Below are 25229 nucleotides of genomic sequence, written 5' to 3'. Positions count from 1 at the left end.
CCGAGGCCAGAGGGGTGGGTGTGATCACCCAGAGATGAAGAGGAGACTAAGGACAGAGCTTCGAGGAGCCCCTCAGCAACGGTGGCTGGGGAGGGGTGGGGCGGGCCGAACCAGATGAAGATGGCACCAAGGAAACCGAGGGATGGAGTGGACAGTGCGGCTCTGAGATCCTATAAAGGAGGGACAGGGAGCGGGGTGCTTTCTAAATGTCATAATTTTTCGCTCGTTTGGATGCTAAGGGGAGGGAGGCATTCGACTGGAGAGAGGGAAGAAGTCAATGAGCTGAGGGAGCAGAGGTGTGCTCCCAACTGTCTGCTCTTCCAGGATGCATTTTTAGGGGGTAGAACGGGGGGTGGCGAGCATGGGGAACACAAGCGCAAAGCTTTGTCTCAGGAAGGCAGAGGGTCAAGAGGGAAGTTTGAAACAAAACCTCCACGGGAACTCAGGCCCCCAGTTCTTTGTGACAAAACCTCTGAGACCTCCAAGCTGGGTGGGAGGGGGTCCCGAAGCGCCCGGGGCCCCGCCTCCGCCCCGCCCAGTAAGACCCGCCAGAACTCCCTGCAGTGCTAGGAGGGGCCCCGGTGTCCGGGCGTCCGGGAGGTGGCGCCGGGGCCGAGCCTGCGGGCGGCGGAGGAATCCGGCGGCGACGGGGGCGGGACCCGCGGACACAGAGCATCAGGCAGCGTCACTCACGCCGCCCCCCGCCCCCCGCGGGTGTCCTTAGGGATGAATGGGGACAACCCGGCAAATCTGAGAGCGAGATTCACGGCCTCAAGAGCAGAGAGCCAATGGGATCCCTGGTGCGACAGCGAGGCGGGGACGGAGCCAATCGGCTACCAGAACAGAGCCAGGGGGCGGGCCCGCGCGGAGTTTCAAAAATCAGCTGGGGTGGGCGAGGTGCATCTGTGCTCGGCGTCTGGTGACCGTGGAAGCCCCTGGGTAGTGCAGGCCGGGGCATCGTGGGGCTTCTGTTCAGAAGAGACCTGGACCGCGGGGGTGGGGCGTCTGGGTATTGCCAAGTTGGAAATCCGGGGCTCTGGCCTGCCGGCCAGGGTGTCAGCAGGAGCGCACTGGGTCAGGGCAAGTTGTAAAAGAGGCGCTGATCGCGCGCTGGGCCCATTTGCTGAGGCTCGAGGAGGGCTGATCATGACCGCCTCCCTCCCGGCCTGAGGCGACCCTGGCAGAGAGGAGCCTGGGATGGAGAGACAGCTGTTTTAGACAAGGGGCCGCAGGAACCGCTGACCAGCCTTGTTCAGCCTCTGCCCTCTTCTGGGCCTTGTTGACCATCTCCACGTTTCAGGAAGCACCTCCTCCTCGAACCCACAGTTGCCAAGTGCACCCCTCCCCAGCCTGCTTCTCCTTCACCCAGGGTCTGTCTCTGTGGAGCTTGAGAATGGGGTGGAGGGTGCCTTGCTGACCTGCCTTTTGACCTCCTCCCCAGGGTCTGGCGGACAGAACAGACTCTTGGCCAGGCAGATGGCCGGCCTCTCGGTGGCCAGGCGTGAGCGTCTCCATTTGCAGGAGATCTCTACAGGACCACGAGCAGCTGCAGGAGAATGAGGTGCTGCAGCCCGCGGCTGACCATCTGGAGACCTCCAGGGGAGCCCTGGGCTCCCTCTGCGGACAATGCCAAGGGAGGCTGCCCCTCAGAGCAGTCAGCCTCGACGCGGGGCCGGGCCCCTCCTGGACACGCCTGGAAACTCCAGAGCCGGAGCAGCAGGGCCTCCAGGCTGCAGCTCGCTCAGCTAAGAACGCCTGGGGTGCCGTGTCCCAGGTATGCTGACCATGTCCAGGTCCAGTGCTGCCTTAAGGAGCCCCCAAGAGCATAGGTGCCATAAAGACAAGGACTTTATTCGTTCAGTGGTGTGTCCCCAGCACCCCGAATAGTTCCTGGCACTTAGTAGGTGCTCGACAAACAGTTGAGTGAGTGAACGAGAACAGTGTCCTCGAGGAAACATCGCCACAACACAAGATGAAATTGTAAGCAAGTAGCTCATGGTGGGAGGACACCCGAAACAAGCTTAGTGGTTGAAGACTTCCCTGAGCAGGTCATTCCATGGAATTCACTCAAGAAAGGGGAAGAATGAGGAGCATGTAAGACCGGGGGACTAGTGTGAGTCCAGACTCAGAGCGGAGGGAGATGGAGAAAGTGAAGAGAGCTGGCAGGAGCTTAGTTTGGGTGTGGCCAGAGAGCAAGGCAGGGCAGTGAGAGGCGCCCAGAGTGCCCAAGGTGTCCACGCTCCCGAGATACCGGTAGTCTTGGAGCCAGTGGGAAGAACTTGAAACAGCGTGGGAACCGGGCCTAATTAGCATATTAGAACTTGTTCTTCAGCTACTTGATGGAAAAGGGACTTTTCCATGAGGGGACCTGGGGGCCTGGACTTGCAGAGGAGTAAGCAACTTTGAGAGCTGCTCAGAAGGTAGATTTGGAAGGGTTTGGTGTCAGATGACATGTTTGGGCAGGAAGCTGTCACTCACGTTGGGTGTGAGATGACCGCGGACTTCCAAGTGGAGGCACAGCCGTCGTCCAGCTGGTGTGAAAGGCTCGGGGTTAGGGCTTGACTCTGTGGGCGATGAGCAGCCCTAGAACGGTGTGGAGCAGTTGAGTGTCATGATAAGAACTGCCCCTGAGATGATCTCTGTGCATCAGTGTGGAGGCTGGAATAGAGTAAGACCAGAAGCAGAGGGACAAATTATCCCATGGTATCCTGGAGGGCAGGCTTTGCCCTCGAGTCTCTGGATTAGTCTGTGTCCCGAAAGAGGGTTCGGATTTAGGTGAATGGAGGCTCCATGAGCCAGAGTGGCTCTGCCGCTGACCCCTGCACTCATACCCTGGGGGCTCTAAACTGGGCCCCGGCAGAGGACCCATGCCACGTGGCATCACCCATATCCCTCGCCGCTGAGACTAAAAGCTGCTTGTGTGTGCAGGACAGCTGACAGGTGGAGGGGCCAGAGGTATGGCTTGGAGACTAGGGTGCTTGTCCTTGGCTTATCTGTGCTCACATTCCCACGTACCTGTCTCAGAGAATCCAGGAGTCCTGCCACAGCGGTTCCAAGTGGCTGGCGGGAACCCAGGTGAAAGCCAGGAGGAGGAAGAGGGAGACGCAGAAGGGCAATAGCCCCACAGGTCGCAGCATGAGCCAGAGGAGCACCCGGCTGTCTGGACCCACCACTGTCCGCTCAAGTCTGAGCCCCTGGGAGAGAGAGCATCACTGCCTCTCCACCCACGTGGGCCCACGCGCACACCCACTGCGGAGGTCCAGGAGGGAGGCCGCCTTCCGGAGCCCCTACTCCTCTACAGAGCCCCTCTGCTCGCCCAGGTAAGCAGAAGAGCACCCTGCCCCCAAAGCGTTAATGGTCCAATGGCTTCTGGGCACCTCCTGGGGCTCCCCGGTCAGGGAGCCGGGGAAGTCCTTAGGGCCTTAGTTTCCCCATCTGCAAAAGGAAGAGGTGAGCTTAGCTGTGTCTCTATCACACTCTCCCAAGCCTCCTAGTGAGCCTGGACACCAGTTTGGCAGCCATCTTGGGACTGAGCCCCAAGTGAGGAAGAGCAGGGCTCACCTTTTTGCAGGATCACCTGCCCTTGACCTTGACCTCATGAGCCTCAATCCATCCGTTTTCTGCCAGCTGCTCTAAGTTGCTCTGATGTCACTTCCTGGAGTGAGGTTCTAGGGGGATGACCAGCCCCCATAGACCCCAGGCTGCAGTGCTGGGTTGAGAGGGGCTCCTGCCACAGATTTCCAACTAGTCACTGGTGCCTGTGGCTTTTTCCTTCTATTCAGTGAGTCTGACAGCGACCTAGAGCCTGTGGGGGCAGGAATCCAGCATCTCCAGAAGCTGTCCCAGGAGCTGGATGTGGCCATTGTGGCTGAAGAGAGGTAAGCTGGCTTCCCATGCTTCAGAGGGAAATGGCTGGGAGGGTCCTCCTTTTTAGGCAGGCCTCTGGCTCTGGCCCACTGTGTGACCCTGGCCAGTCCCTCCCCTCCTCTGAGCCTTGGTCTCTTTATCTGCAACACGAGAGGGCACAAAAGACCTAATAGGGGCTGGGGCGGTGATTAAGGATGCACCCCGGATATATATGGCCCTTGTCCATCACGCGGAACTGCACCAGACTGGTACCTGGTTCCTGAAAGGCCTGCCCTGCCTCCGACACTTGCCATGGCTCCCTGATGCCCGGCCTGCCCATGGAGTTGGGAAAAGCTGCATGGCTGCTTGGAGCTCCTGGTCTGTCTGCTCAGGACCCCGTTGTGAGGGCAGATCCTGGGTCTGGAGCTGCCCGAGCTTGGAGCCATTTGTACATGGCCATGACGGCCTTTTCGGTGGGGCCTGGACGGCTTTGACTATGTGCCGAGCGTGCCAAGTTCCCACCATGTTGTCGGGTCTGGTCTTGTCTAGTCCGAGTTGGGAGGGCCCCCCCGGAGCGTGAAGCACCCAATGGTATCTGTCTCTCCTGCTTTCCTGTCTCTAGCGGTGACATGACTGTCTCTCTCCTTCGTGACTGAGGACAGTGCCCTTCAGGTAACGCCATCCTCCCGAGCACCAAGCACCGCTCTCAGCGGCCCCTGCTTCCTCCCCTCCTCCTCCCATGTGAGCACATATGCATATTTGGAGAACCGAGTCTTCTGGAAAAACCCACAGAGCTGATGGCCAGCAGGATGTGAAGTGCAGTCTTCCTGCCAGCTCGGAGCTGGAGCTGCTCACCTTCCTGACCCTGTCCCATTCCAGCCCCTCATTTTGGGGGAATGCTATGGCATCCTTACTTCCCCTGTCCTGAGCTCTGTCTTGCAGGAAGAAAGCAACACCTGACCCCCATGTCCCCACACCTAGGGCCCGTGCCTCCCCTCGAGTTCCTGGAGGAAGTCTCTAGGACTTAGCAGTGCCCCCTGGGCCACATCTGAGCCCGGCAGAGACTACCTGCCCCAGCCCAAGGGTGGCTCAAGAGACCTGGGAGGGGTAGGGGGGGTGTTCATCCTACTCCCCTTTTGGGCTTTGAGATGCCCCCACACTTGAGCCTTGCGATTGTCTCTTTTGCAACGTGAAGTGCAGGCTCCAGAAGGTATCTGAGCACTAAGCACTGAGTTGTGCACCCAGGAATGGGATCTGCGAGGAGTCACCCCATGTTCCCAGTGTCAGGGTATTGAGAACCAGCTCCCATCCCTGCTCCAAAGGAAGGCATGGGAGCCCTGGCTGTTGTGGCTCTGTGGGTTGAGCGCCAGCCTGAGAACCAAAGGGTTGCCGGTTCGATTCCCAGTCAGGGCACATGCCTGAGTTGTGGGCCAGGTCCCCAGTTGGGGGCGCATAGAGGCAACCACACATTGATGTTTCTTTCCTTTTCTCCCTCTCTTTCCCTCTCTCTAAAAATAAATAAATAAAATCTTTTTTTTAAATGTACCTTAAAAAAAAAAAAGAAGGGATGGGAGAGATTTTCAGGCTCTGCAACACGGGGCCCATGGGTACCTATTTATATTCTCAGCATTGTGGGTGCCAGGGAGGAGCAGCACTGCTCAGGACAGCTCCTGCCCTCTGTAAGTTACTTTAAATATCCGCTTTGTCATTTTATGAGAAAGAAACTAGTGTGTACCTTTCCTCAATAACAGTGCTTTTCATAATAAAGACTCTCTGTATTTGACATCCCTTCTCTGTCACCTGCCCCCGCCCGCCCTCCATCTATGGTGTGGAGCCAAGCCTTGTTCCCCTCATCCACGCTCACTCCCAGCCAGCCAGCCCACAGGTCCTGGAGACCAGGAGTAACAGGAAAGGTTTCTCGGTGTCATTCAGAGCAAAGCATATTTTAGCTCCCAGCATTGTGGCAGCACCCAGCACCGTGGCAGCGCCCAGCATTGTGGCAGCACCCAGCACCGTGGCAGCGCCCAGCATTGTGGCAGCACCCAGCACCGTGGCAGCGCCCAGCATTGCGGCAGCACCCAGCACCGTGGCAGCGCCCAGCATTGCGGCAGCACCCAGCACCGTGGCAGCGCCCAGCATTGTGGCAGCACCCAGCACCGTGGCAGCGCCCAGCATTGCGGCAGCACCCAGCACCGTGGCAGCGCCCAGCATTGCGGCAGCACCCAGCACCGTGGCAGCGCCCAGCATTGCGGCAGCACCCAGCACCGTGGCAGCGCCCAGCATTGTGGCAGCACCCAGCACCGTGGCAGCGCCCAGCATTGCGGCAGCACCCAGCATTGTGGCAGTGTGCTGGAAGTGCTCTGTAAATGTTGGCTGCGCTGTGGAGCAGCATGAACAGGGCTGAACAGAAAGCCATGCCGACCAAGGAAACCAGGAGACAGGGAGGCAGCACCCAAAACCAGAGCAGCTATAAGGGACTCCAAGTGCAGGCAAGACAGGAGTGGGCCACAGGCAGGAGCTGAGGCTGCGCAGCAAGTCAGTGGCGGGGACCCCGGTATCCTGCCCACCCCACCAGGCCCGCTCTCCCCTTTGCCCCGTACCCAGCCCCCCCCCCCCCCCACACGATAGCTCCCCAGACTTTCTCAAGTCTGTTTTCAAACAGAAAGCGCAAGCGACTGCGAGATGAAAGCTGGGACTGCCTGGCAGGCACAACGGAGGGAGGCTTCTAGGAGATGCCCCCGCCCAAGGCCGCTGCAGATGGCCCCGGGGAGGCCTCCTTCCCTGCACTCACAGCTCCTGGGGCCAGCTCAGAAGGGCTCCCTGGGGACTCAGGCTCATGAGGAAAATCTCTGACAGTGACCCCCGAGACGGCCACAGGAGCAGCAGAGCATAGGAAAGACTGAGCTCCGGGAGGTGATGAGATGCGTCTCCCACACCTGACCCAGGTGTTCCAGTTGCCCAGTCTCATCCCAAAGCCAGTAACAAGGGAGACCACTCACTGCTTCTCTGTGAGCAGTGCAGACCTTGGCACCCACATAATTATCTCTGTCTCCTCAGCAAAGCTAGGAAGTAGCCTGATGGTCATCTTTCCACAGCTGAGGAAACTGAGGCTCAGAGACGTTGGGTAACTTGCCCAAAAGTGGCACAACAAGTAAATGAAGGAACTGGGCCTCGCCCCCAAACCCAATACCTTCAAAGCGTTACAGAGTGGGACCCCCAATTTCCCCACAGCCGGCGGTTTGGGGGATAGTGCCGCTTTGGGGGTAACTTTGCATACCTGTGGCTGGTAGCTAATTTCTTAGTCATGCATAGTTGCGGCCACAGCCTGGCATCAGGGAGCTGGGAGGAACTTTGACCACAGCGTGGTGGGGCAGAGCTCACGCGGCCTGCGCGAGGTCTCGGCGGTGGCTGGTCAGCTACCCACTGCGCCACGGCCGCAGTGGATTTAAACAGAAAGGGGCAGCCATTTTGGCGCGGTGCCAGGCGGTTTGAAAGGCTGGAGAGGGTCTGCCCCCCCAGCCCGCCAGGAAGTCTGGTGTGTAAGAAGGTGCCGCCATCCTGGATGAAGAGCTGGAGAACACCGCGACCCGGGCAAACCTCCCCAGCCGGGCTCGGATGCAGGGGCGCGCAGATGCTACAGAACTGGAGTCGGTCCCAGCATTTTCTGACTCCCGGTCCAGGGCACTTTGTACTACACCTCCCACCTTGTTTTTCGTGAGGTTTTGAAAACCAAGTGGGAATATTATGATAATATACAGGGACATGATTGTAAACGGTAAATCACATTATAACCATCAAGCATTGCTGTTATTCTGTTTTTATCGTGGCGTCGCAGAATTTTATTTTACCAATTTCGCATTAAAAATAAACAAACCACCATAGATTGCCACCATCATTTCATAAAAGGAGAAGTATTTGAATGCACAGATGTGCAGACAGGACAAACAGTGGCACAAAAAGCAGCCCTCCCAACTGAGCGCATTCAACATTACAGAAGAACATGTAACAGTGCTGCTGTTTTTCACTGTGGAAGTGGGTCTGTACTGGGAATCACCAACTTCAATGACCATTGCAGCTCCAGATTCTTCCGCTCACTTACTGTTACTCTTGACTAAATAAGAATATCCTTAAGCAACATAATTCTAACTAAAATCCGTAACCATGGTGAAAAAATGCAGGCAGTTTGCCTCTCCTTAAACACGCCTTTTCTTTTCTCAGCCAGCTCCAGAAGACACCAAACATCTGGTCAGTGCAATCGCGTCTGCGGCAAACAGGGCTCTGAGGGTCCCACACCGTGGGGGTCGGCGGCTGTGCTTTTCACTTCGAAGCTGCATGGCCCAGAGGCCCAGAGGAATGACCTGGGCTCTTTTCCTCTCCCACATTCCTGACATCCCTTATTAATCGTGTTGTTTATTTGATGTTGTTTTGACATCTTGGGGGCACCCAGCTGGCCAAGCGGGGCCTGCGCTTCCCAGGGAGTGCTGTTTCCTAGAGACAATAAACTTGGACTTCACCTTTCATGTGCAAACCAGCCAATCCACCTCCTTTAACTCCCACAGGGGGTCCTAAGTCACCCCAGGGCCAGGGATCAGAAAACTGGAGACCACCACGCCCAGAGCCTCAGACGTTATTCATACGAGCCTGTCCTAAGCAGTTTCCTCTGCCCTACCTTCCTTTCCCTCGGAGAAAACAATAAAGGTTCTGGCTTTCCCCACTTTCCCCAAATCTCCTGATCAAACCTCATGCTTCCCCTGTGGCCTTGCATGGTGGGGAGTGTCCCCTAGACTTGAGGACTGCAAATAATACATTTCTTCAATGGCATTGATCTCTCCAATGCGTCACTCAGTCACCTCTATGAATTAAAATCCCAGGGTTATGTACATTTTAACACAGCTCCCCCCACCTTGCCGAGCTCAGTCCTTCACATTCTGTGAGGACACAGTGCGCTTGTGGCCTGCACCTTGGAGGTGCCCCTGACCCAGACACTCCTGCCTTCCAGGCCCTGGGGGCTTTGTCTTGAATCACCACTGGACCGTAGGCACAGAGGAAGCTTGTCAGGCCTGCACTCGTGCTCAGCGCTGCAGCCGGGCCCTGGGAAGCCGGCACTGAGGGACAGAGCTTGGAGGAAGGCCTCCAGCAAGCCTTGCACCTGGGGGCGGGGTAGGCAGAGTGGGCTGAGCCCCCTGAGGAACAGCAGAATTTGCCACCCCAAAATATGCCGTTTGGGATTTTGATTGTTTTAAGCTGGTTCTTTTTAAGAAACAAAAGCTCAGAAAGAGCCTTTTACCTCCTCCCCCTTACCTGCCTAGAGGAATTTAGAGAGAAAACCTGCCTCAGGAAAGGGAGCTATCACCTCCGCATAGTAGGAGTTCAGTGTGGCAGACAGGGGGAACCTAGCAAAGTCCCAGGGTCCCATTGTCCTGGGGGGTCCACCAAGAATTCAGCCATGTGTTGACTACATGTTTGCTCATTCTCACCTGCCTGTGAATTGCCTACCTCCCCTTGGAAGTCCCGGACCCCTGCCTCCCTCTCCTTAGTCCAAAATAGCATGGAAGTCTCAACTGCCCAAGGCGTCCTGGGGTCCCAGATTCTCAGGGAACCCCTGTGAGTACATGTGCAATAAATTGGGCCAGTTTTCCTTTTTAATCTGTTTCGTGTCCATTCCCTTATGAGTCCAGCTGGAAGAACTAGAGGGGTAGAAGGGAAACTTTTTCTCCCCCTACAGCCCCAGAGCTACGACGTTGCACAGATCAAAACAGGAGAGAGAGGGACGTTCTGAGTGTGCACCCTCCTCCCAAACACTCACACAGACTCCTCTCCCAGCTTCATGCGGCTAACGGGAGAGACCTGGTTCTTCCTGCCGACGCTGTAAAGAATGACAGACCAGCAAATCTGTTAGCATGCGAGCAGGGTTTATTGGTGGCATGTTTTCATGGGAGAGAACGGGCCTTGCTGAGGTTGGGGGTGGAGGTGGGGGCGCAGGCTCAGGGCAAAGCAGGATAAGGGCAGCAGAAGTAGGGGTGGCCAAAGGCCGGGGCGGCAGGCACCTGGGTGACCTGAGACCCTGCAGCCAGAGAGCCAAGAGCGTGAGTCCTTTGTTCTGAGGACTTACATGGTTGGTGGGATGGGAGTGAAGAAGTTACACATTGACTGACAGATAAAGGTGGTGCCAGCTTGAAGGGGGGCATATGAATACCCAAGGGTGTTAAGGGGCTTCTTCCTTTGGGCTCTGTGAGCCCTTTCTGGCCTTTCAGGCCTTGGAATGAAAGCGGTTTCAAAGGCTTTCTTTCCCACATAATGAAAAAGATACATAGAATTTCAAGGACTTTCCTCCTCCCTGCCTTAGTTTCCTATTCATTCTACCTAAGCGCCAAAAGGCGTCTCCTGGTAACCAGGACGTTAGACGCTGGTCAGCAGCAGCAGCAGCAGCAGCGCGTCTCAGAGTTCTTCCCACGCTCTCGGTACTGCCCCAAACAAAGGCATCTATCTGACTAGGTGCCCACCAGTTCACCCCAAACCTCCAGGAACCATGTCCTGAGTTTACTGTGTCCACAAAGTGACATCTTTACCAAGTCTTTCCTGGATCAAATCCGGTGCTAGGCACCCTGAGAAAACACGGGCAGAAGGAAACCTGGAGAAATCTGTCTGTCATGAAGGATGGCAAGGCCTTGGGAGGCCCCAGGTCTGCAGGCCTGGCCTCTGAGTGGTGGCGTGCAAGGCTCATACCCTGGCATACCCCTTGAACGAAGGGCCTCTGACCTCAGTCAGCACGTCACCGTCTGCGGCACCTGGTAGCTGGGTCCCCCGAAGGAGACGGTATCAAAGGCTCAGGAAGGCTTGCTCTCCATCCCTGCCCTCCTCTCTCTCTGCCCACATGCCAACCACACAAAGGCTCCATGGTCCCATCCGCTCTGCAGGGCTCAGCCTCCAGCCACCAGCCTCAGGCCCTCGCTCTGGCTCTGCTGCAGAGACTCCCAGTGTGTGGGCACTTGGGACTGCAGGGCTCAGCTCATGGGGCAGTGAGTGGCCCAGGCCCTCCGATCCTGCCTATAGGCCCAGTGGTGAAGGTCCTACCACTCCCTGGGCTCTGAGTGGACAGAGACGCCCCAGGCCCATGGGGCTGGGGTCCATCCAAGGGGAAGAAAAGACCCCTGGCAGCGGGAGCAGGTTTAACTCACTCTGCTTTTCCTGGAGGATGCTGGACGTACACGGCACGCTCTCTTCACCTGCAGAAAAGGAAAGAAATGTGAGCAGACACTTCCATCACTGTTGGCCAGACACTAGGAGGCCCCTCTATTCAGGGGCCCCACTCCCCAAGCTGGGGGTGGGCAGATGTCTTTCCCATCCACTCATACCCTGCCCTACCCCTGCCACACTTAGCTTTTGCTTCTCTTTCTTTTTTTAACCCTTTTTTTTTTTCCATTGCTTTTAGAGAGAGAAACAGAGAGAGGAAAGGAGAGAGAGAAAAACATCGATGTGAGAGAGAAACATCTGGATGGAGGATCAAACCCAAAATCTAGGTACGTGCCCTGACCTGGAATCAAATCTGCAACCCTTCAGTTATAGGACGGCACTCCAACCAGCTGAGCCATACAGGCCAGGGCACACCCTTCCCCCTCTTTTGCCCCCACATTTAATCAGTCACAGAGTGCTGTGGGGTCTGCCTCCTTATCTCCTCAACACCCCCTCCCTCTTCACAAGATAGAGACACAAGGGAAGGTATTTCCGTGTTGGTCACGGGGGTGTCCCGGGCCTAGAACAGTGCTTCTCCATATTTGTTGAATGAATAAATGAATGAAACATACACACACACCCCATTACACAGAGGCATGCTACCCAAATAGAGCTCCATTCTGTCTCCTTGGACTATCAGATTAGCGTCTTCCTTTTCAGAGGAGCTTCCCCCCCAACATAGTTATAAAGTAATACAAGCTTTGTATTGAAATTTTGGAAAACACTAACAAACATTAATAAGGAAAAGGTCCATTACAATCCCATCGCTGACAGAAAACCATTGATCACATTTCATGTCATTCCTTCCAGTCTTTTTCCATATCAGCTCTTTGCAGGCAAGAACTATGTCACTTACGTCCGTATTTCCAAAAAACAGATCAATGGCTGACTCATGGAAGGTATCACAAACAATGAAGAATCACAAAATACATTTTTGCACTTCAAGTTGAAGCATAAATAGTTCCCCAATAAAGTTACAAAACCTTTAAAACATCATTCCAATGGATATATAATCTGCTATTGAATGGCTATATCACAGTTGACTTTAAAATTTTTTTAAATTTTTATTTACTTGTTTTTAGAGCAAGGAGAAGGGAGGGAGAAAGAGAGGAAGAGAAACATCAATTGGCTGCCTCTCACATGTGCGCCAACCAGGGACTGGCCTGTAATCCAGGCCTGTGCCCTGATCGGGAATCGAACCCTTTGGTCTGCAGGACAACACCCAAGCCACTGAGCCACACGCCATTCAGGGCTGCAACTTTGAAATGATCCATGGGTAGCAAGTTTCTAAATTACACCCTTGTAATTATGCAATGAACATCTTTGTGGTTGGAGCTCTTTCTGTATTTTCTGATTTCCTTAAAATACACCCACAGAAAAAGAATTCTGGGGCAAAGGACAGGAACCTTGAAGGCTCCTGATGTTACTGCCAGATCGCTTTCCATGAGGTGTGTCTTCTGAAGGGAAGTGCTATTATCAACAGATACACTCACCTCCCTGGCATTTGCTTTGGTCTGCAAATTTCTCTGCCTCTGGCTTCACCAGATTAATCTTCCTACACTTAGCACTCCAGTGGAGTCCCATCCTCAAATTCTGGGCCTGACAGGCAAGCCCCTGCATGAGCGGCCCCTGCCCACATCTTCCCCACCGCCTCCCGCTCACCCTGCACCAGCCAAATCACTGTTTCCGGTCTGCACTCACAGCACAGCCTGCACACCTGAACCTGTTCTTCCTTCCGCCTTTCTCTTTCAAACTCACTGTACCTTGGGGCCACCTCTTCCACGGGGTTTCCATTCTTCGCCAGAAACCTCAGTGTGAAGGACCTCTGTCCTCAGAAGTCAGCTCTGGGTCCTTAGGGCCAGCACAGGGTCAGGTTCAGCAAAGGCCAGTTCCCTTCCCTCTCAAATGCCCTCCTGGAGCCCACCTGACTGGAAACCTCAGAAAGGGACCTAAGCCTGAACCTCCAGGAGCTAGAAAGCTCCTGTGTCCACAGTGAGGCTGGAATCTGAGGAGTGGAGGCCCCAGCCTCCAGCCCCCGCCCACTGGGAGCTCCGCCAGCCAGCAGCTCCGGCAGAGCCGCTCGAGGGTCTGCAGCCAGAAGGAGCCCCTTGGCGTCAGGAGTCCTGGCCTTGCCTCTATGCACTGTGTGTTTTGGGCCTTGAATGGTCGCATCTGTTGAAGGGCAGGTTGCACTCTGCCACACTGACAGGCCCCCCAGCGCTGCCTTTCCTGCTTCTGAGGGCGAGGTGTCCTGGGCCTGGGGGATGCCACCAAAGCCACCAGACTGGGATCTGGGGCATAGGTAAGCAATGCAGAGGCCATGCCTCCAGCCTAAAAGCCCGCTTTGAGCCCTGACTGGTGAGGCTCAGTGGGTTGGGCATCGTCCTACAAAGCAAAAGGTCACCAGATTACGGGTTTGGTCACCTATCAGGACACGTAAGAGAGGCAACCGATCGATGGTCCTCTCCCTCTCTTTCTCCCTCCCCTCCCCTCTCTCTAAAAATAAATAAAATCATCCTGCCTGATAAGCCCATCTCTTCTGAAGAATCTACAGATACCAGCTCAGGTCTCCCCAGCTTCCTGAGCAATTTTGAGTTTCCCTAAAAAGCGCATACGTATCCGTAGCTTCTCCAAGGATCCCAGTTCCCCGAGGAAGGAGCCGGGAGGGAGTGTCACTGAAAGTCAGTGTGCACGATCCACATGGGTATCCACATGGGTGTTCACATGGACAGAAGGGGGGATGTTAGAAAAGGAGGCCAGAGCGGCCGGGAGCGTGGGCTCCGCTGAGTGAGCAGTCCAGGCAGTCCCTGGGCAGCAGGAGCTCTACCGTGGCCCCTGCTTCCCATGTTAGGCAGTTGTGATTTCACTCCTGTGCAGAAGAGGCCCCCTTCACAGATAAGGAAACAGAGGCTCAGAGGGTAAAGTCACTTACCCAAAGTTTAGATCTAGTCCCTTTGACATCCTAGCTCTGCAGAGGGCTCCTCCAATGAGCTCACCTCTGCCCCTACTTGGTGGGGGGTGCAGAGCCTTCTAGAGCAAGGGCCTCCTGGAATGGCCCAGGCAATGCTTCCTGAACCAGGCAGTCATGGAGGCAGATGAAGGCTGACACAAGTCAGCAGCCGAGAAGTGGGGAGCAGGGGTGTGGGGAAGTGGGTGCTTGCAAGGGGTACCCGCGAGAAGTGCCCTGAGGTTGTGGCTGGCCCGTGCTCTCCCTCGGGCTCGGCCTCTGCTGCTGTGGTCTGAGCCAGGCGTCCAGATGGCAGGGGGCTGACAAGGCCACCAACTGGGCAGGAAGGAGCTTGCTGGCTGACAAGGTGAGTGTGGAGCCTGCACGGCGGGAAGCTGCCTCCCTGCCCCGCGCTAGCGCCAGCCCCTGCTTCCCTCCAGCGACCAGCCAGTGAGCGGAGGGGTCAGCTACGAGCCTGCTTTCTGATTAGCAGGCTCCCAGGGCGAGGATGATTAACCAAAGGCGCAACTGGCTCAGCCACTGCCTAAATGAGACCCCACTTGGCCTGGAACTTTCCAGGGCCCCTGGGCCCCACGGCCTCGTCTCAGCTGGAGCTGTCTTCACATGCAGAAGCTAAGCTGCCCAGGGAGGGCCAGGAACAGGGGCGGGACCCTGGTTGCCCGCCCCAGGCTCAGCCCGCTAACCCTGCCCGTCCCAAACTCCAGCAGCCCTGAGCCTCGGAGCCGCAGCGTCTCCTCTAAGTGGTTTCCTGAGCGGTTTTATGTTTCCTCTTCCCAGTCCCCTGCCAACAAACCAAGCTACCCAAGAGCAAGGGGAGCAAAAGGCATAGCTGAGCTCAGAAGCACTTCCACCAAACACCTGAAGCAGGGGCATCTTCTGGCTTCCAACGGGAGGGCTGGGTGTCTTCTCCAGGAAGAAGAAACTGGGGATCCTCCTGAAACTCCAGAAAGTGCCCGGCAGGATGGAAGTAATTGAACCCCATGGTTTGCAGGCCTTAGGGGACCCCAACCAGGCTCCGGCACAGCCTGGTACCTCAGTTCATGGTGTAAGGCTGACAAGGAAAGACCCACACACTCCTCCCTGCTCAGTTTCCCCAAACCCTGAGCCTCTGCTGGGTTGCAGGGTCAAAGTTCACCCTCATTACCCCTCATCCGGCCCATCACAACCCCCTCTACACTCATTCCCTGGCCCCTGCTATGATCTACACTGGCTTTCAGAATGATCTTTCTAGAAAATGGCTTGACTCTGACGGCTGTGGCTCAGCGGGATGGGCATTGTCCCGCAAAATGAAGTCACCAGTCCAATTCCCAGCCAGGGCACATGCCTGGGTTGCGGGCCAGGTCCCCGGTTGGAGGCATGCGAGAGACAGCCAATGGATATTTCTCTCTTTCTCCCCACTCCCCTCTCTCTAAAAATAAATCTTATTAAAAATAAAAATAAAAATAAAAAATGGCCTGTCACTACCCTCCTTACACTATTCCGTGGATCCCTAGGGGTGCTCCTGAGGAGAACCCATCTGCTCTGCCTGACATTCAAGGCCTTCACCTCCAGCGCTCCCACTCTCCCTCTTCTCCCTGACTCCCCACCCCTCTCACCATCCCCCAGCCCAACACCTTCCACCCCAACCTCAGTCAGGACGAACTCTGTGCAGTTTCCCAAACTCCCCTGCCTTCTTGTGTCTCCCTCTCCATCCCTGCAGCTGCTGCTCCCTCTGCCTGTTGTACCCTCATGGGAACGTCCGTCCAGAGACCCAAAAGGCCTCTTTAACTCCTCCTGCCTCAGCCCAAGCTCCACGTTCTCTTCGATCCCTCTGTCCTTTGTTTCCACCCTTGTTAGAACAGTTTGCTCACTGGCCTGTATCTGCCCCACCCCTGAGTCTGGGAGTCAGTCAATTCTGAGTGTATTTCTGAGTCATCGATGTGTCCCCAACATCGACTGACACAGAGTAAGTAGCAGTGTGTGCGCACTGAATGCATAAGTGAGGGAGAGAATGTATGGGTGCACCGTGAGCCCTCACACTCCAGGTTCAGCGAGGCGAAGCACATCCCCAGAAAGACAACTGTAAGCAGATGGGTCACCGCTGCGGGGACAGGCCAAGGAAACAGGGCTGGGCATGAAGGAGCTGGTCTGGAAGAGGCTATGGTTATCAGGGAGGATGTGCACAGGATTGCCTGAGCTAGAGATGAAATCAGGAGAAAAGCAGAGGGAAGGCAGCGAACAGAATAGCTCAAGTGGGCCTGAGGGTCAGCAAGCAGCCCCTGGGCATGTGGCTGGAACACAGGGTGAAGGAAGAGGAGGAGAGGAACGGGTCGGAAGTCATGAGTACCAGAATCAGAGATGGCCTTGGGACCACCGGATCTAGCAATGATCAGACAGACCCTAGATAGTGTCCCTCATGGTAACCATTCCAGGAGAGTTTGATTCTTGCAGTGATGGTGAACCACTGTCCCCAGGCACTTATGATTATTAGAACACAGAACTGTTGTGATGGCATTCCATGCCAGGCTGGGGACTGATACTTCATTCTGTGGGCAATCAAGACCTAGTCGTCAGTGCCACAGCAGAACAGTATGACTAGATTTATATTCTAGAAGCATTCCAGTAGGATCAGATAAAGATGGTAAACTGGCAACATGATCCAGCCTTTTCCTCCTGCCCCAAATCCCTAGAAAATGGCATTACCTATGTTCCATGAATTAATCTTTAGTAGTATCATAAAATAAAGAGGGATGTCTTTAGCAGACCAGAAATTGTAAGGCATCCCCAAAAGACAGAAGGCAGAGAGCTATGACAGAGGGAGGTAGGGCTGGTTACTTAATTTGCAGGGTCCATAAAAAAATGAAAGTAAGGAGCCCTTGTTGAAAATTATTATAAACATTTAAGATGGCAGAGCATAAGCACAAGTGCGAGACCCTGCGAAGCACAGAACACTGTGTGAGTGCCAAGGTCAAGTGCCCATAAAGCCAACCCAGGAGAGAGGAAACCATAGACTCAATTCCACAGAGAAACATCTGTGGCCAAGCGAGTGGGCAGCTCGGGAGGAAGAGCTGATTCATAGGGGAAACACAGGAGCAAAGGAAGTTTTTGCAACTGTCTGGGCTTCCACAGTAGAGGAGCCAGGTGGGGTATGGTCCTTCCCCCAACCCTCGCTTGTGCCAGGCAGAGGCATTTGTCCCCAGGAATGAGAAGGGATGAATGTTTGAGGGACAGGACACCCTGGAAGGCTCAAGCTACCCAAGGGGAATAAACCAGAAGCTAATGGCCCAATTCACCCAGAAGCATTTTCTACCCTCCCCGATAATTAGAGGGCAGCAGGTTGCAGTGAACAGGCCTGTCACATCACTCAGAGACAGACTAAGAAGAAACTGCAAATATAAAGTGGAGTACACATCCAAATATTGCTAAATATCAAAGGAAACCAACAATGTGGAAGGAAGATATCAAACTCAATGACTGAAGGGAGTACCAGGACATGGATCTGTGGATTCCCTTAACCAACTTAGTGTCATAAGAATTAATGACTCTCAAATTTGAGCAAGCACCAGAGTCACCCCTAAAGGCCTAGGTAAGACGTCGATTCAGAGCCTTACTCAGAGAGACTCAATTCAGTAAGTCTGTGGTGGGGCTCCAAAATGTACATTTCTGACAAGTTTCTAAGTGATGCTCATGCTATCTGTCCAGAGACCACTCTTTGAGAACCACGTATCTAGATACAAGGGCATAAACTAGAGTCCGGGGTGAATAGCGGGAAAAATAGCTCTCTGGAAAGCAGAGGTTAGAGGAAATGATCAGGGACACCGAGGCAGTGGACTGCTTCCTTTCTCTCAATGACAATGTGGCCTTGATGACACTGTTTCAAAAACAAGAAGAGCCCTGATTGTAAATAGTCCCGTAAGTGACAGCTTAGTCCGTTAGTATAAATCATTCTGGAAGAGATATGTAAACCCTGAGCATAAAAGATTAGTGACATGGCAAAGAGCAGGTGGAATTTATCCCAGGAATGAAAGGTTGTTCAACATATCAAAATCAATCAGTGCAATATGTCATCTTAATAAAATAAAGGACAAAAACCACATGATCATCTCAACAGCTGCGGAAAGAGCATTTGGCAAAATCCAACACCCTTTCATGATAAAAGCACTCAATAGCCCTGGTCAGATAGCTCAGTTGGTTGGAGCATCCTTACATACACCAAAATGTTACGGGTTTGATCTCCAGTCAGGGCACGTACCTAGGTTTCAGATTCGATCCCCAATCGGGGCATATACAGGAGGCAGCCAAGCAATGTTTCTCTCTCTGTCTCTCTCTGTCTCTAATCAATAAGTATATCCTCAGGTGAGGATTGAAAAAATAAGCAGTCAACAAACTCATAATAAGGGGTAACTTCCTCAACCACATAGAAGACACCTGCAAAAGCCCATAGCTAACAGAGCGTTTAACGGTAAAAGATTAAAAACATTTCCCCTAAAATCAGAAATAAGACAAGATGTTGGTTTTCCCCATTGTACTCCAGATTATACAAAATGATCTAGCCAGGGAAATCAGGTAAGTAAAGAAAATAAAAGGCACCCAGATTGAAAAGGAAGAAGTAAAACTACTTTATTTGGAGATGACAGGATCTTATATATAGGAAATTCTAATGAACCCCTCCAAAAAAATGAGTAAGTGAGTTCGGCAAGGTTTCAGGATACAAAATCAATATTAAAAATCATTTGTATTTCTATACTTACAATTAACAATCCAGAAATAAAATTAAGAAAATAACTCAAGTCACAATAGCATCAAGAAGAATAAAATACTTAAGAACAAATCTAACAAAATAAGTAGAAGACTTATACATTGAAAACTTTAAAACACCATTGAAAGAAATTAAAGAAGACCTAAAGAAATGGAAAGACATCCTATGTTCATGGATTGGAAGACTAATATTAGTTTCAGCACAATCCCTATTAAAATCCCTGGTGGCTTTTATGCAGAAGTTGACAAGCTGATTCTAAAATTCATATGGAAATAGAAGCGGAGTGCAGAATAGCTAAAACAAACTTGCAAAAAAAGAACAAAATTGATGGACTCCCACTTCCTGATTTCAAACTTACTACAAGTGTGGACTAATCAAGACTATGTGTTACTGGCAGAAGGACAGGCATATATATCAGTGGCACAGAACTGAGAGTCCAGATATAAACCCATATGTTTATGATCAACTGATTTTTGATAAGGCTGCCAGGACAATTCAATGGAGGAAAAAACAGTCCTTCAGTAAACGGTGCTAGCACAGCTGGTTACTCACATGCAAAAGATTGTTTCTAAAAAACCAGAAACCCTCCACAGAAGAGCTGACCGGAAGAATGGAAACAGCTGAAGAAGAGAAAATGGATGAACAGTTTGTTAGGTTAGAACAGAGGAATAGCTCCAGAACCCAGCAATGCCCAAGAAATAAGAATAGGTAGAGCAAGTCAAGACATGGTTCCAGCGTCTAACGTAAGTTCTGAAAGGAGAAAACATAAAGAAACACTTGAAGAAATAAAGAGTCCAGCACATACAGGCATGACAAACTACAAAACTGCACCTACAAACATTGTGTGTGACTTCAAAAACAATAACTTTTAAAACGTAAAGCTTCAAGAAGAGAAAAATATCTGTTTACCCACAAATTTATCTCAGGCTTCTCACCAACAAAAATAAATGCGGGAAGGCCATGAAAAATATCTTATTTTTATTTTTATTTATTGATTTGCGAGCGAGAGGCAGGAAAAAAGAGAGCGAGAGAGAAATATCGATTTGTTCCACTTATTTATATATTCATTGATTGATTCTCATATGTGCCCTGACCAGGGCTCAAACCCACAAACTTGCCATGTCGGGATGACACTCTAACCAACTGAGCCACCCAGCCAGGGCCACGAGGAATATTTTTAAAGATAGTTGGGAACATGATTACGAACACAGGCAAATTTGCATTCAAATGAGAAGGCAAAATGTAGACATTCTTAGAAATGCAAGTTTTGTTCAGTTACTATCCCAGTTCCTATCTGAAAGAATACCTGAAAGGAGATAGTCCAGTAAAAAGAGGAAGTAAATCCAAGGGGAGGCTATGAAATACAAGATGCATCCGTGAGAACTACCCACTGAAAACGGTAAGTGGCATGGAATGTAACTCATATACGTCCACATGCTTAACTGAAGAATGAGGAGGAGGAGGAGGAGGAGGTGGTTACAGCATTACAATCAAGATCCAACAAGAAAGCCTGCTGTCATCTTGCTACTCAGCGTCTATCTGGAGAGCCTGTGCAATGCCACTTAATAAGAAAAATAAGCAAGCACTACATTGGCAAGGATATAACCATCAAGATTTGTGAATGATACAACGTTCAGAAAACTCAAGGGAGTCAACTCACAAACTATTAGCCATAGTAAGAAAATTCAGCCAAGTGGCATGATTTAAGTGACAAGTATTTCAAATATATAGCAGACACGTGATTTATATCCACAAGATATGTAAAGAACTCCTAAAAAGAACAGTAAGTAAAAGACATAATCCAACAGAAGATGAGCAAAAAAGCATGTTTAAGAAATTCAAAAAAGAGAAAATAGGTTTGCTCAACACATTTATGAAAAGATAATCGATCTCACCAGCAATCAAATAAAGACAAAAAAAAAAACAAAAACCTTCACCCATCAATCAAATGTTTAAGTTTTATAAGATCGCGTCTGGCGGCACCGTGGAGAGATGGCTGACCTAATCCACTGCTGGTGTGAATATAAATTTGCACAGCCTTGATGCAAAGCTTTTTGGCAGTATCTATTACAACTGTCAATGCTTATACTTTCAACCCACGTAGCTTTTTTTAAATAATGAAAAATCCCGATATCTACCACTACAGAATGGTTAAAAAAATTATAGTCCATCTATCGTAGAGGATACTATAGCACAGGTAAACTGAATGAGTTGGATCTATATATATCCATATGAAAAGCTCTCCAATATCTACTATTAAATGAAAAATAAAAGTCATGTGGCAGCAATAACACACAATCTGATTTCTGTCTATAGAAATACCTTCCGCATTGATAAACCTGGCAGTAATGTCTGCAATGGGCAGTAAATAGGGCAGACTTTGTTTGTGTCTTTGTTTGTTTACAATAAGAATGTATCCAAAAATAAGGTGACTATTTGTACACTAACGTGTACATATATAGCAGCATTATTCACAATAGCCAGAGGTGGAAATATGTCCACCAATGGGTGACGAGATAAACAAATTATGGTAGGTACATACAATGGAATAGTCGTCCTTGGCAGCCGTCCGTCTCGAGAGACGATGGTGTAGCTTCTTAAGAGTCTATCTGCACCGCCGAGAATGGCTGTGCAGTCCGACTCGGGAGTGACACGGTATCTGTCTCCTCCCGTGTTGAATCGACATCTTGCGATGACGCTGGAGTGTCCTCTCCAGCGAAGCTGAAGCTACAGAGCCTGGGCAGGGTGATATGGAGGGTCTGCTGTTGCCCATGCAGCAGACCCCCCCCTCTCTTCGCAGCTGAAGGGTCCAAGGGAAAGACAGAGTCAATACAGCTTGGCTTCAGGTGCGCCGCAGGAGTTGCCGGTGTTGACTACAATGTCAAACCGCCTTAGGGACTCCGGCTCCGGATTTTCTGTCGGGGTTTACTCCCTTAGCCTTTCCCCTGAAGAGGTATGCCGCAAGGCAGTGGAGGTTTTTTGGAATCAGAGTTTTCCTTCTCTGATGTGCCCTGACTGGAAGATCGAACCAGCGACACTTAGCTCGCAGGCCGACGCTCAATCCACTGAGCCAAACCAGCCAGGAATGGAATAGTACTCAGCCTTAAAACGGAAAGAAATTCTGACAGCTGCCACAACACAGATGAACTCTGAGGACATTATGCTGATTGAAACAAACCAGACACCAAAGATAAATACTGTACAACTCCACTCATATGAGGTTCCTAGGGCAGTGACATTGATAGGGACAGATTGCAGAATGGCAGGAACCGTGAGTGGGGGAGAGTAGGGAAGGGAAAGTTCATATTTAATGGGCACAGGGTTTCAGTTTGGGATGATGAAAGAGTTCTTGAAATGGATGATTTATAGCTGCACAATAATATGAATGCACTTAATGTTCCTAAACTGTACACTTGAAAATGTTAACATGCAATTGTAAAATAATAATAATATATAAGTTAAGTGAACTGAACTGATGCTGAAGGCTCCCCTTCATTAAACTACATATATACTAGGCAATATGTTACCAAAAAATGTAAATATATAACCAAGCTCAAAATAAAGAATGGATCACACACAAGTGCCAGAAGCAACGGGGGACCTGCCATCCGGAGCCAAAAGCCGGAGCTGGACCTGGAGGAGACCCATGGAGGGTTCCGATGGGTAGAAGCTCCAGGACCAGAAGCTGAAAACCACACTGTTAACGCCACAGACGGGCCTCGGCCTGTGGGAGGTGGTGAGGAGCTAAAGGGCAGCTCCTGGTACCGCAGGAACTGCTGAAGGGCTGCTCCATCCCCAAAGGTACTTCAGGAAAACACTACTCCTTGGGGGAAGCAGCAAAGAAACCGCTCACAGACAGCAAAAAAGAAAAGTTACCCATGAGTAATTAAAACCCTAAGCTTCTGCCACGTGTGGGTGTGGGGTCTACGTTTACACCACTCACCTAGAATGGAAGCACTAAACGGTAAACTGAACACATATCATGTCCGAGATTAGAGAGACACTCAGGCCCAGCAGAAACGTGAGACCGTCTCTCATAAGGACATTTTCGCATCCTAGGACACCCAAGATTCCCGCAAAAAAGGAGTGACCAAGATGAGTTCACAATAAAAAAATGAAACAAAATCCAAGACACACAGCACACACTCACACATGCATACGTACACCAACACCCAGAAGTAGTAACCCCCCAGACCTGGAGAAAACAGAACAATCTGACGGTGCCCAGGTAATACAGCTTCAAACGGCTAAGGAGATAGAGAAGAGGTGGACTAAAACATAATCAAGGTTTAGGAGGAAATTATAAAGCATGAAGAGTCGGGACATCCAGGGAGAGTTAAGTAGGAGGGTCCTGAAAATCTAAGTCTAGGGCCCAGGAGGGCGGTCTTAGCCAGAGACAGGCTTGGAGGTCATCACCAAAGGCAGCTGCCATGGGCCAGAGCATGAGCCATAAAAGAGGGTGGAGCCCCATGTCTCAGGGACAGACACTTGCAGGAGGCAGTAGAGCTCCATCTACACCACCCACTTTGATTTTAGCCTTTCCCACCAAGTGTTTGCAGGCCTCCCTCTCCGCCAAATAGTCCCCTTCCTCAGCCTGTCTGAGAGCATAGTCTTCCTCTCCACTGTGAGCTCCTGAAGGCATACCAACACCAGCCTGCTCCTGTTTATGCTGCCCCCCCCCGCCCCCCACTTCCAGCACAGGTCTGAGCCTTTGTCGTGACTCCAAAAATGTCTCTTAAAGCGAATGAAATTAATGTGTGTGTTCTGTCGTGTTGTGGGAATTCACATTATGACTCCCCTGAGGAATGAGACTCAGAAGAAGATAGAAACACGGCTGCTCCCCTCTTCCTCGCCCCCTCTTCTCTCTCTCCCTCCTGCTTCCCATTCTGTCCTGGGAGGAAACAGCATCAATTCTCGACTCAGGAAAGCACTGCCCCTGACTCAGCCTCTCACGAGTGCTAGGAAGCGTCTGCTGGAGTTGTCCTCGTGCACCCCCGTCCGCTCTCCTCTCCCTCTTCCAGCATTCTAATGGCCTGCTACTGAATGCACTTTGCAGGTATCAGCTCATTTGATCCTCACAGCTTTTGTATGAGCTCCACTCTGCAGATGAAGAAACTGAGGCTCAGAGAGGCGATGTGACTCTCCCTGGCCTCCAAGCCGCAGACTGGCAGGGCCAGCCTCCAAACCCAGGCCTCTTAAATTCCAAAGTTGCAGTTTTTCAGCCTCTGCCTCCTTCTCCCCTGCTCTCCCAGTCACCACGCCCCTCGGCCACCTACTCCTTAGCTCACAGTGTCTGAGTCACACATTTTTTATTGGCAGACAAGTGAGAGTGGTGGTGGGAAATGGATGATCAGATGGGTGGTGAGTACAAGTCTGGGTTTGTCTTTTCGTGGCTACCAGGCATTGTCCTGGGGAAGCACCTGGAACCCATGACCCCTTCTGGGCCCCCTCCAGGGTTCCTGGGGTGAAGGAAAGAGCAGACAAGGGTCCGCCTGCAAACTTGTGTCTGCGAAGACTGGGCCCTGGTCTCTGGACTGGCCTTGATGACCAGACTCAGAGCCTGCCCTGCCTGTGAATGTGACGGTGGCCTGGGGGTTGCGGAGGGTTTTCTTTAAGACTCTGGGTTTCTCGGATCTGACTTTGCAGGGGCCCAGGACTGTGCCTGGCCTCAGTCCAATTTGGGAGGCGAAGCCCTGGTCTGGGAATCAAGAAGTTAGAGATCTGAGCATGATGCCACCACAAGCTTGGAGGACACCTGGGCAAGGCAGAGCTTTTCTGAGCCTTGGCTTTTTTCCTCATCTATGAAATGGAACAGTCATCCTGGGCCTGTCCACTTCTCAGGACGGGTACTTCGGCATGGGGAGGGCTCAAAACCAAGGAGGCAGGATTGGGGGTTGTGGTGGGGAGCAAAGGAGCAGAGGCTACAGGCCAGACAGCCAGCACCGAGAGGGACAGCATCAGGATGTGTCTCTCTCTTGAGCTGGGGCAGGACCATCTCACTGAACAGCGCCTGATAGGCCGGCCTTGCCCAGTGCAGCAGCTCTGGCCCAGATCGCGACTGAGGAATCGCAGGGCCGGCAGAGGAAGAAAAGAGGAGACGAGGAAGAAGGGAAACCAGAGGAGTGATATGCGGGGTGGGCAGGAGGGGCAGGAAAGACTGGCCTCAGAGTAACAGACACAGAGTTGAGCACCCTGCGTCCCGACAGGTTCCAGCCCCAGCTCTGCGCCTCACTCCAGTGGCACCTTAATGCAGCTACTCTCTGAGCCTTGGTCTCCCCACATGTCATCTCAGATTTTATGACTTCCTGAGTTACATCCCCCACTTCCCTTTCAAAGCCTGGCTCCGTTGCTTCATTGTCAGGAGCCCTTCCTTGGGCTCCCCTCTCCCGCCTCCTTCTAAAATTCCTGCCTGTCCCTCTGGGCCCAACAACCCTCAGCTGGGGC

The 25229-nt window shown here is 52.1% G+C and overlaps 2 protein-coding genes across 2 annotated transcripts in view; one reads left to right on the top strand and one right to left on the bottom strand.

Annotated features, from left to right (window-relative positions):
• Nucleotides 1–726: 726 nt before the first annotated feature.
• LOC149997553 (protein PIMREG-like) lies at nt 727–5410 on the top strand. Its single transcript, XM_090257487.1, has 5 exons — nt 727–939; nt 1442–1774; nt 3025–3320; nt 3783–3878; nt 4469–5410. The coding sequence occupies exons 1-5, from the start codon at nt 727–729 to the stop codon at nt 4500–4502; spliced, it is 972 nt and encodes a 323-aa protein (XP_090113613.1). The 3' UTR covers nt 4503–5410.
• Nucleotides 5411–9741: 4331 nt separating this feature from the next.
• Nucleotides 9742–25229, bottom strand: part of LOC149997551 (uncharacterized) — a 79785-nt gene continuing 64297 nt past the window's right edge. The window contains exon 4 of the mRNA XM_090257486.1: nt 9742–11072. Coding sequence (XP_090113612.1) covers nt 10894–11072 — 179 coding nt within the window. The 3' untranslated portion in view covers nt 9742–10893. The remainder of the gene's footprint in view (nt 11073–25229) is intronic.

The sequence above is a fragment of the Furipterus horrens genome, unplaced genomic scaffold (genome assembly GCF_987537825.1).
Source record: "Furipterus horrens unplaced genomic scaffold, mFurHor1.1.pri manual_scaffold_11, whole genome shotgun sequence".
Lineage (NCBI taxonomy): Eukaryota > Metazoa > Chordata > Mammalia > Chiroptera > Furipteridae > Furipterus > Furipterus horrens.
The sequence above is the reverse complement of the archived record's forward strand: the minus strand, read 5'-3'. Positions and strand labels throughout refer to the sequence as shown.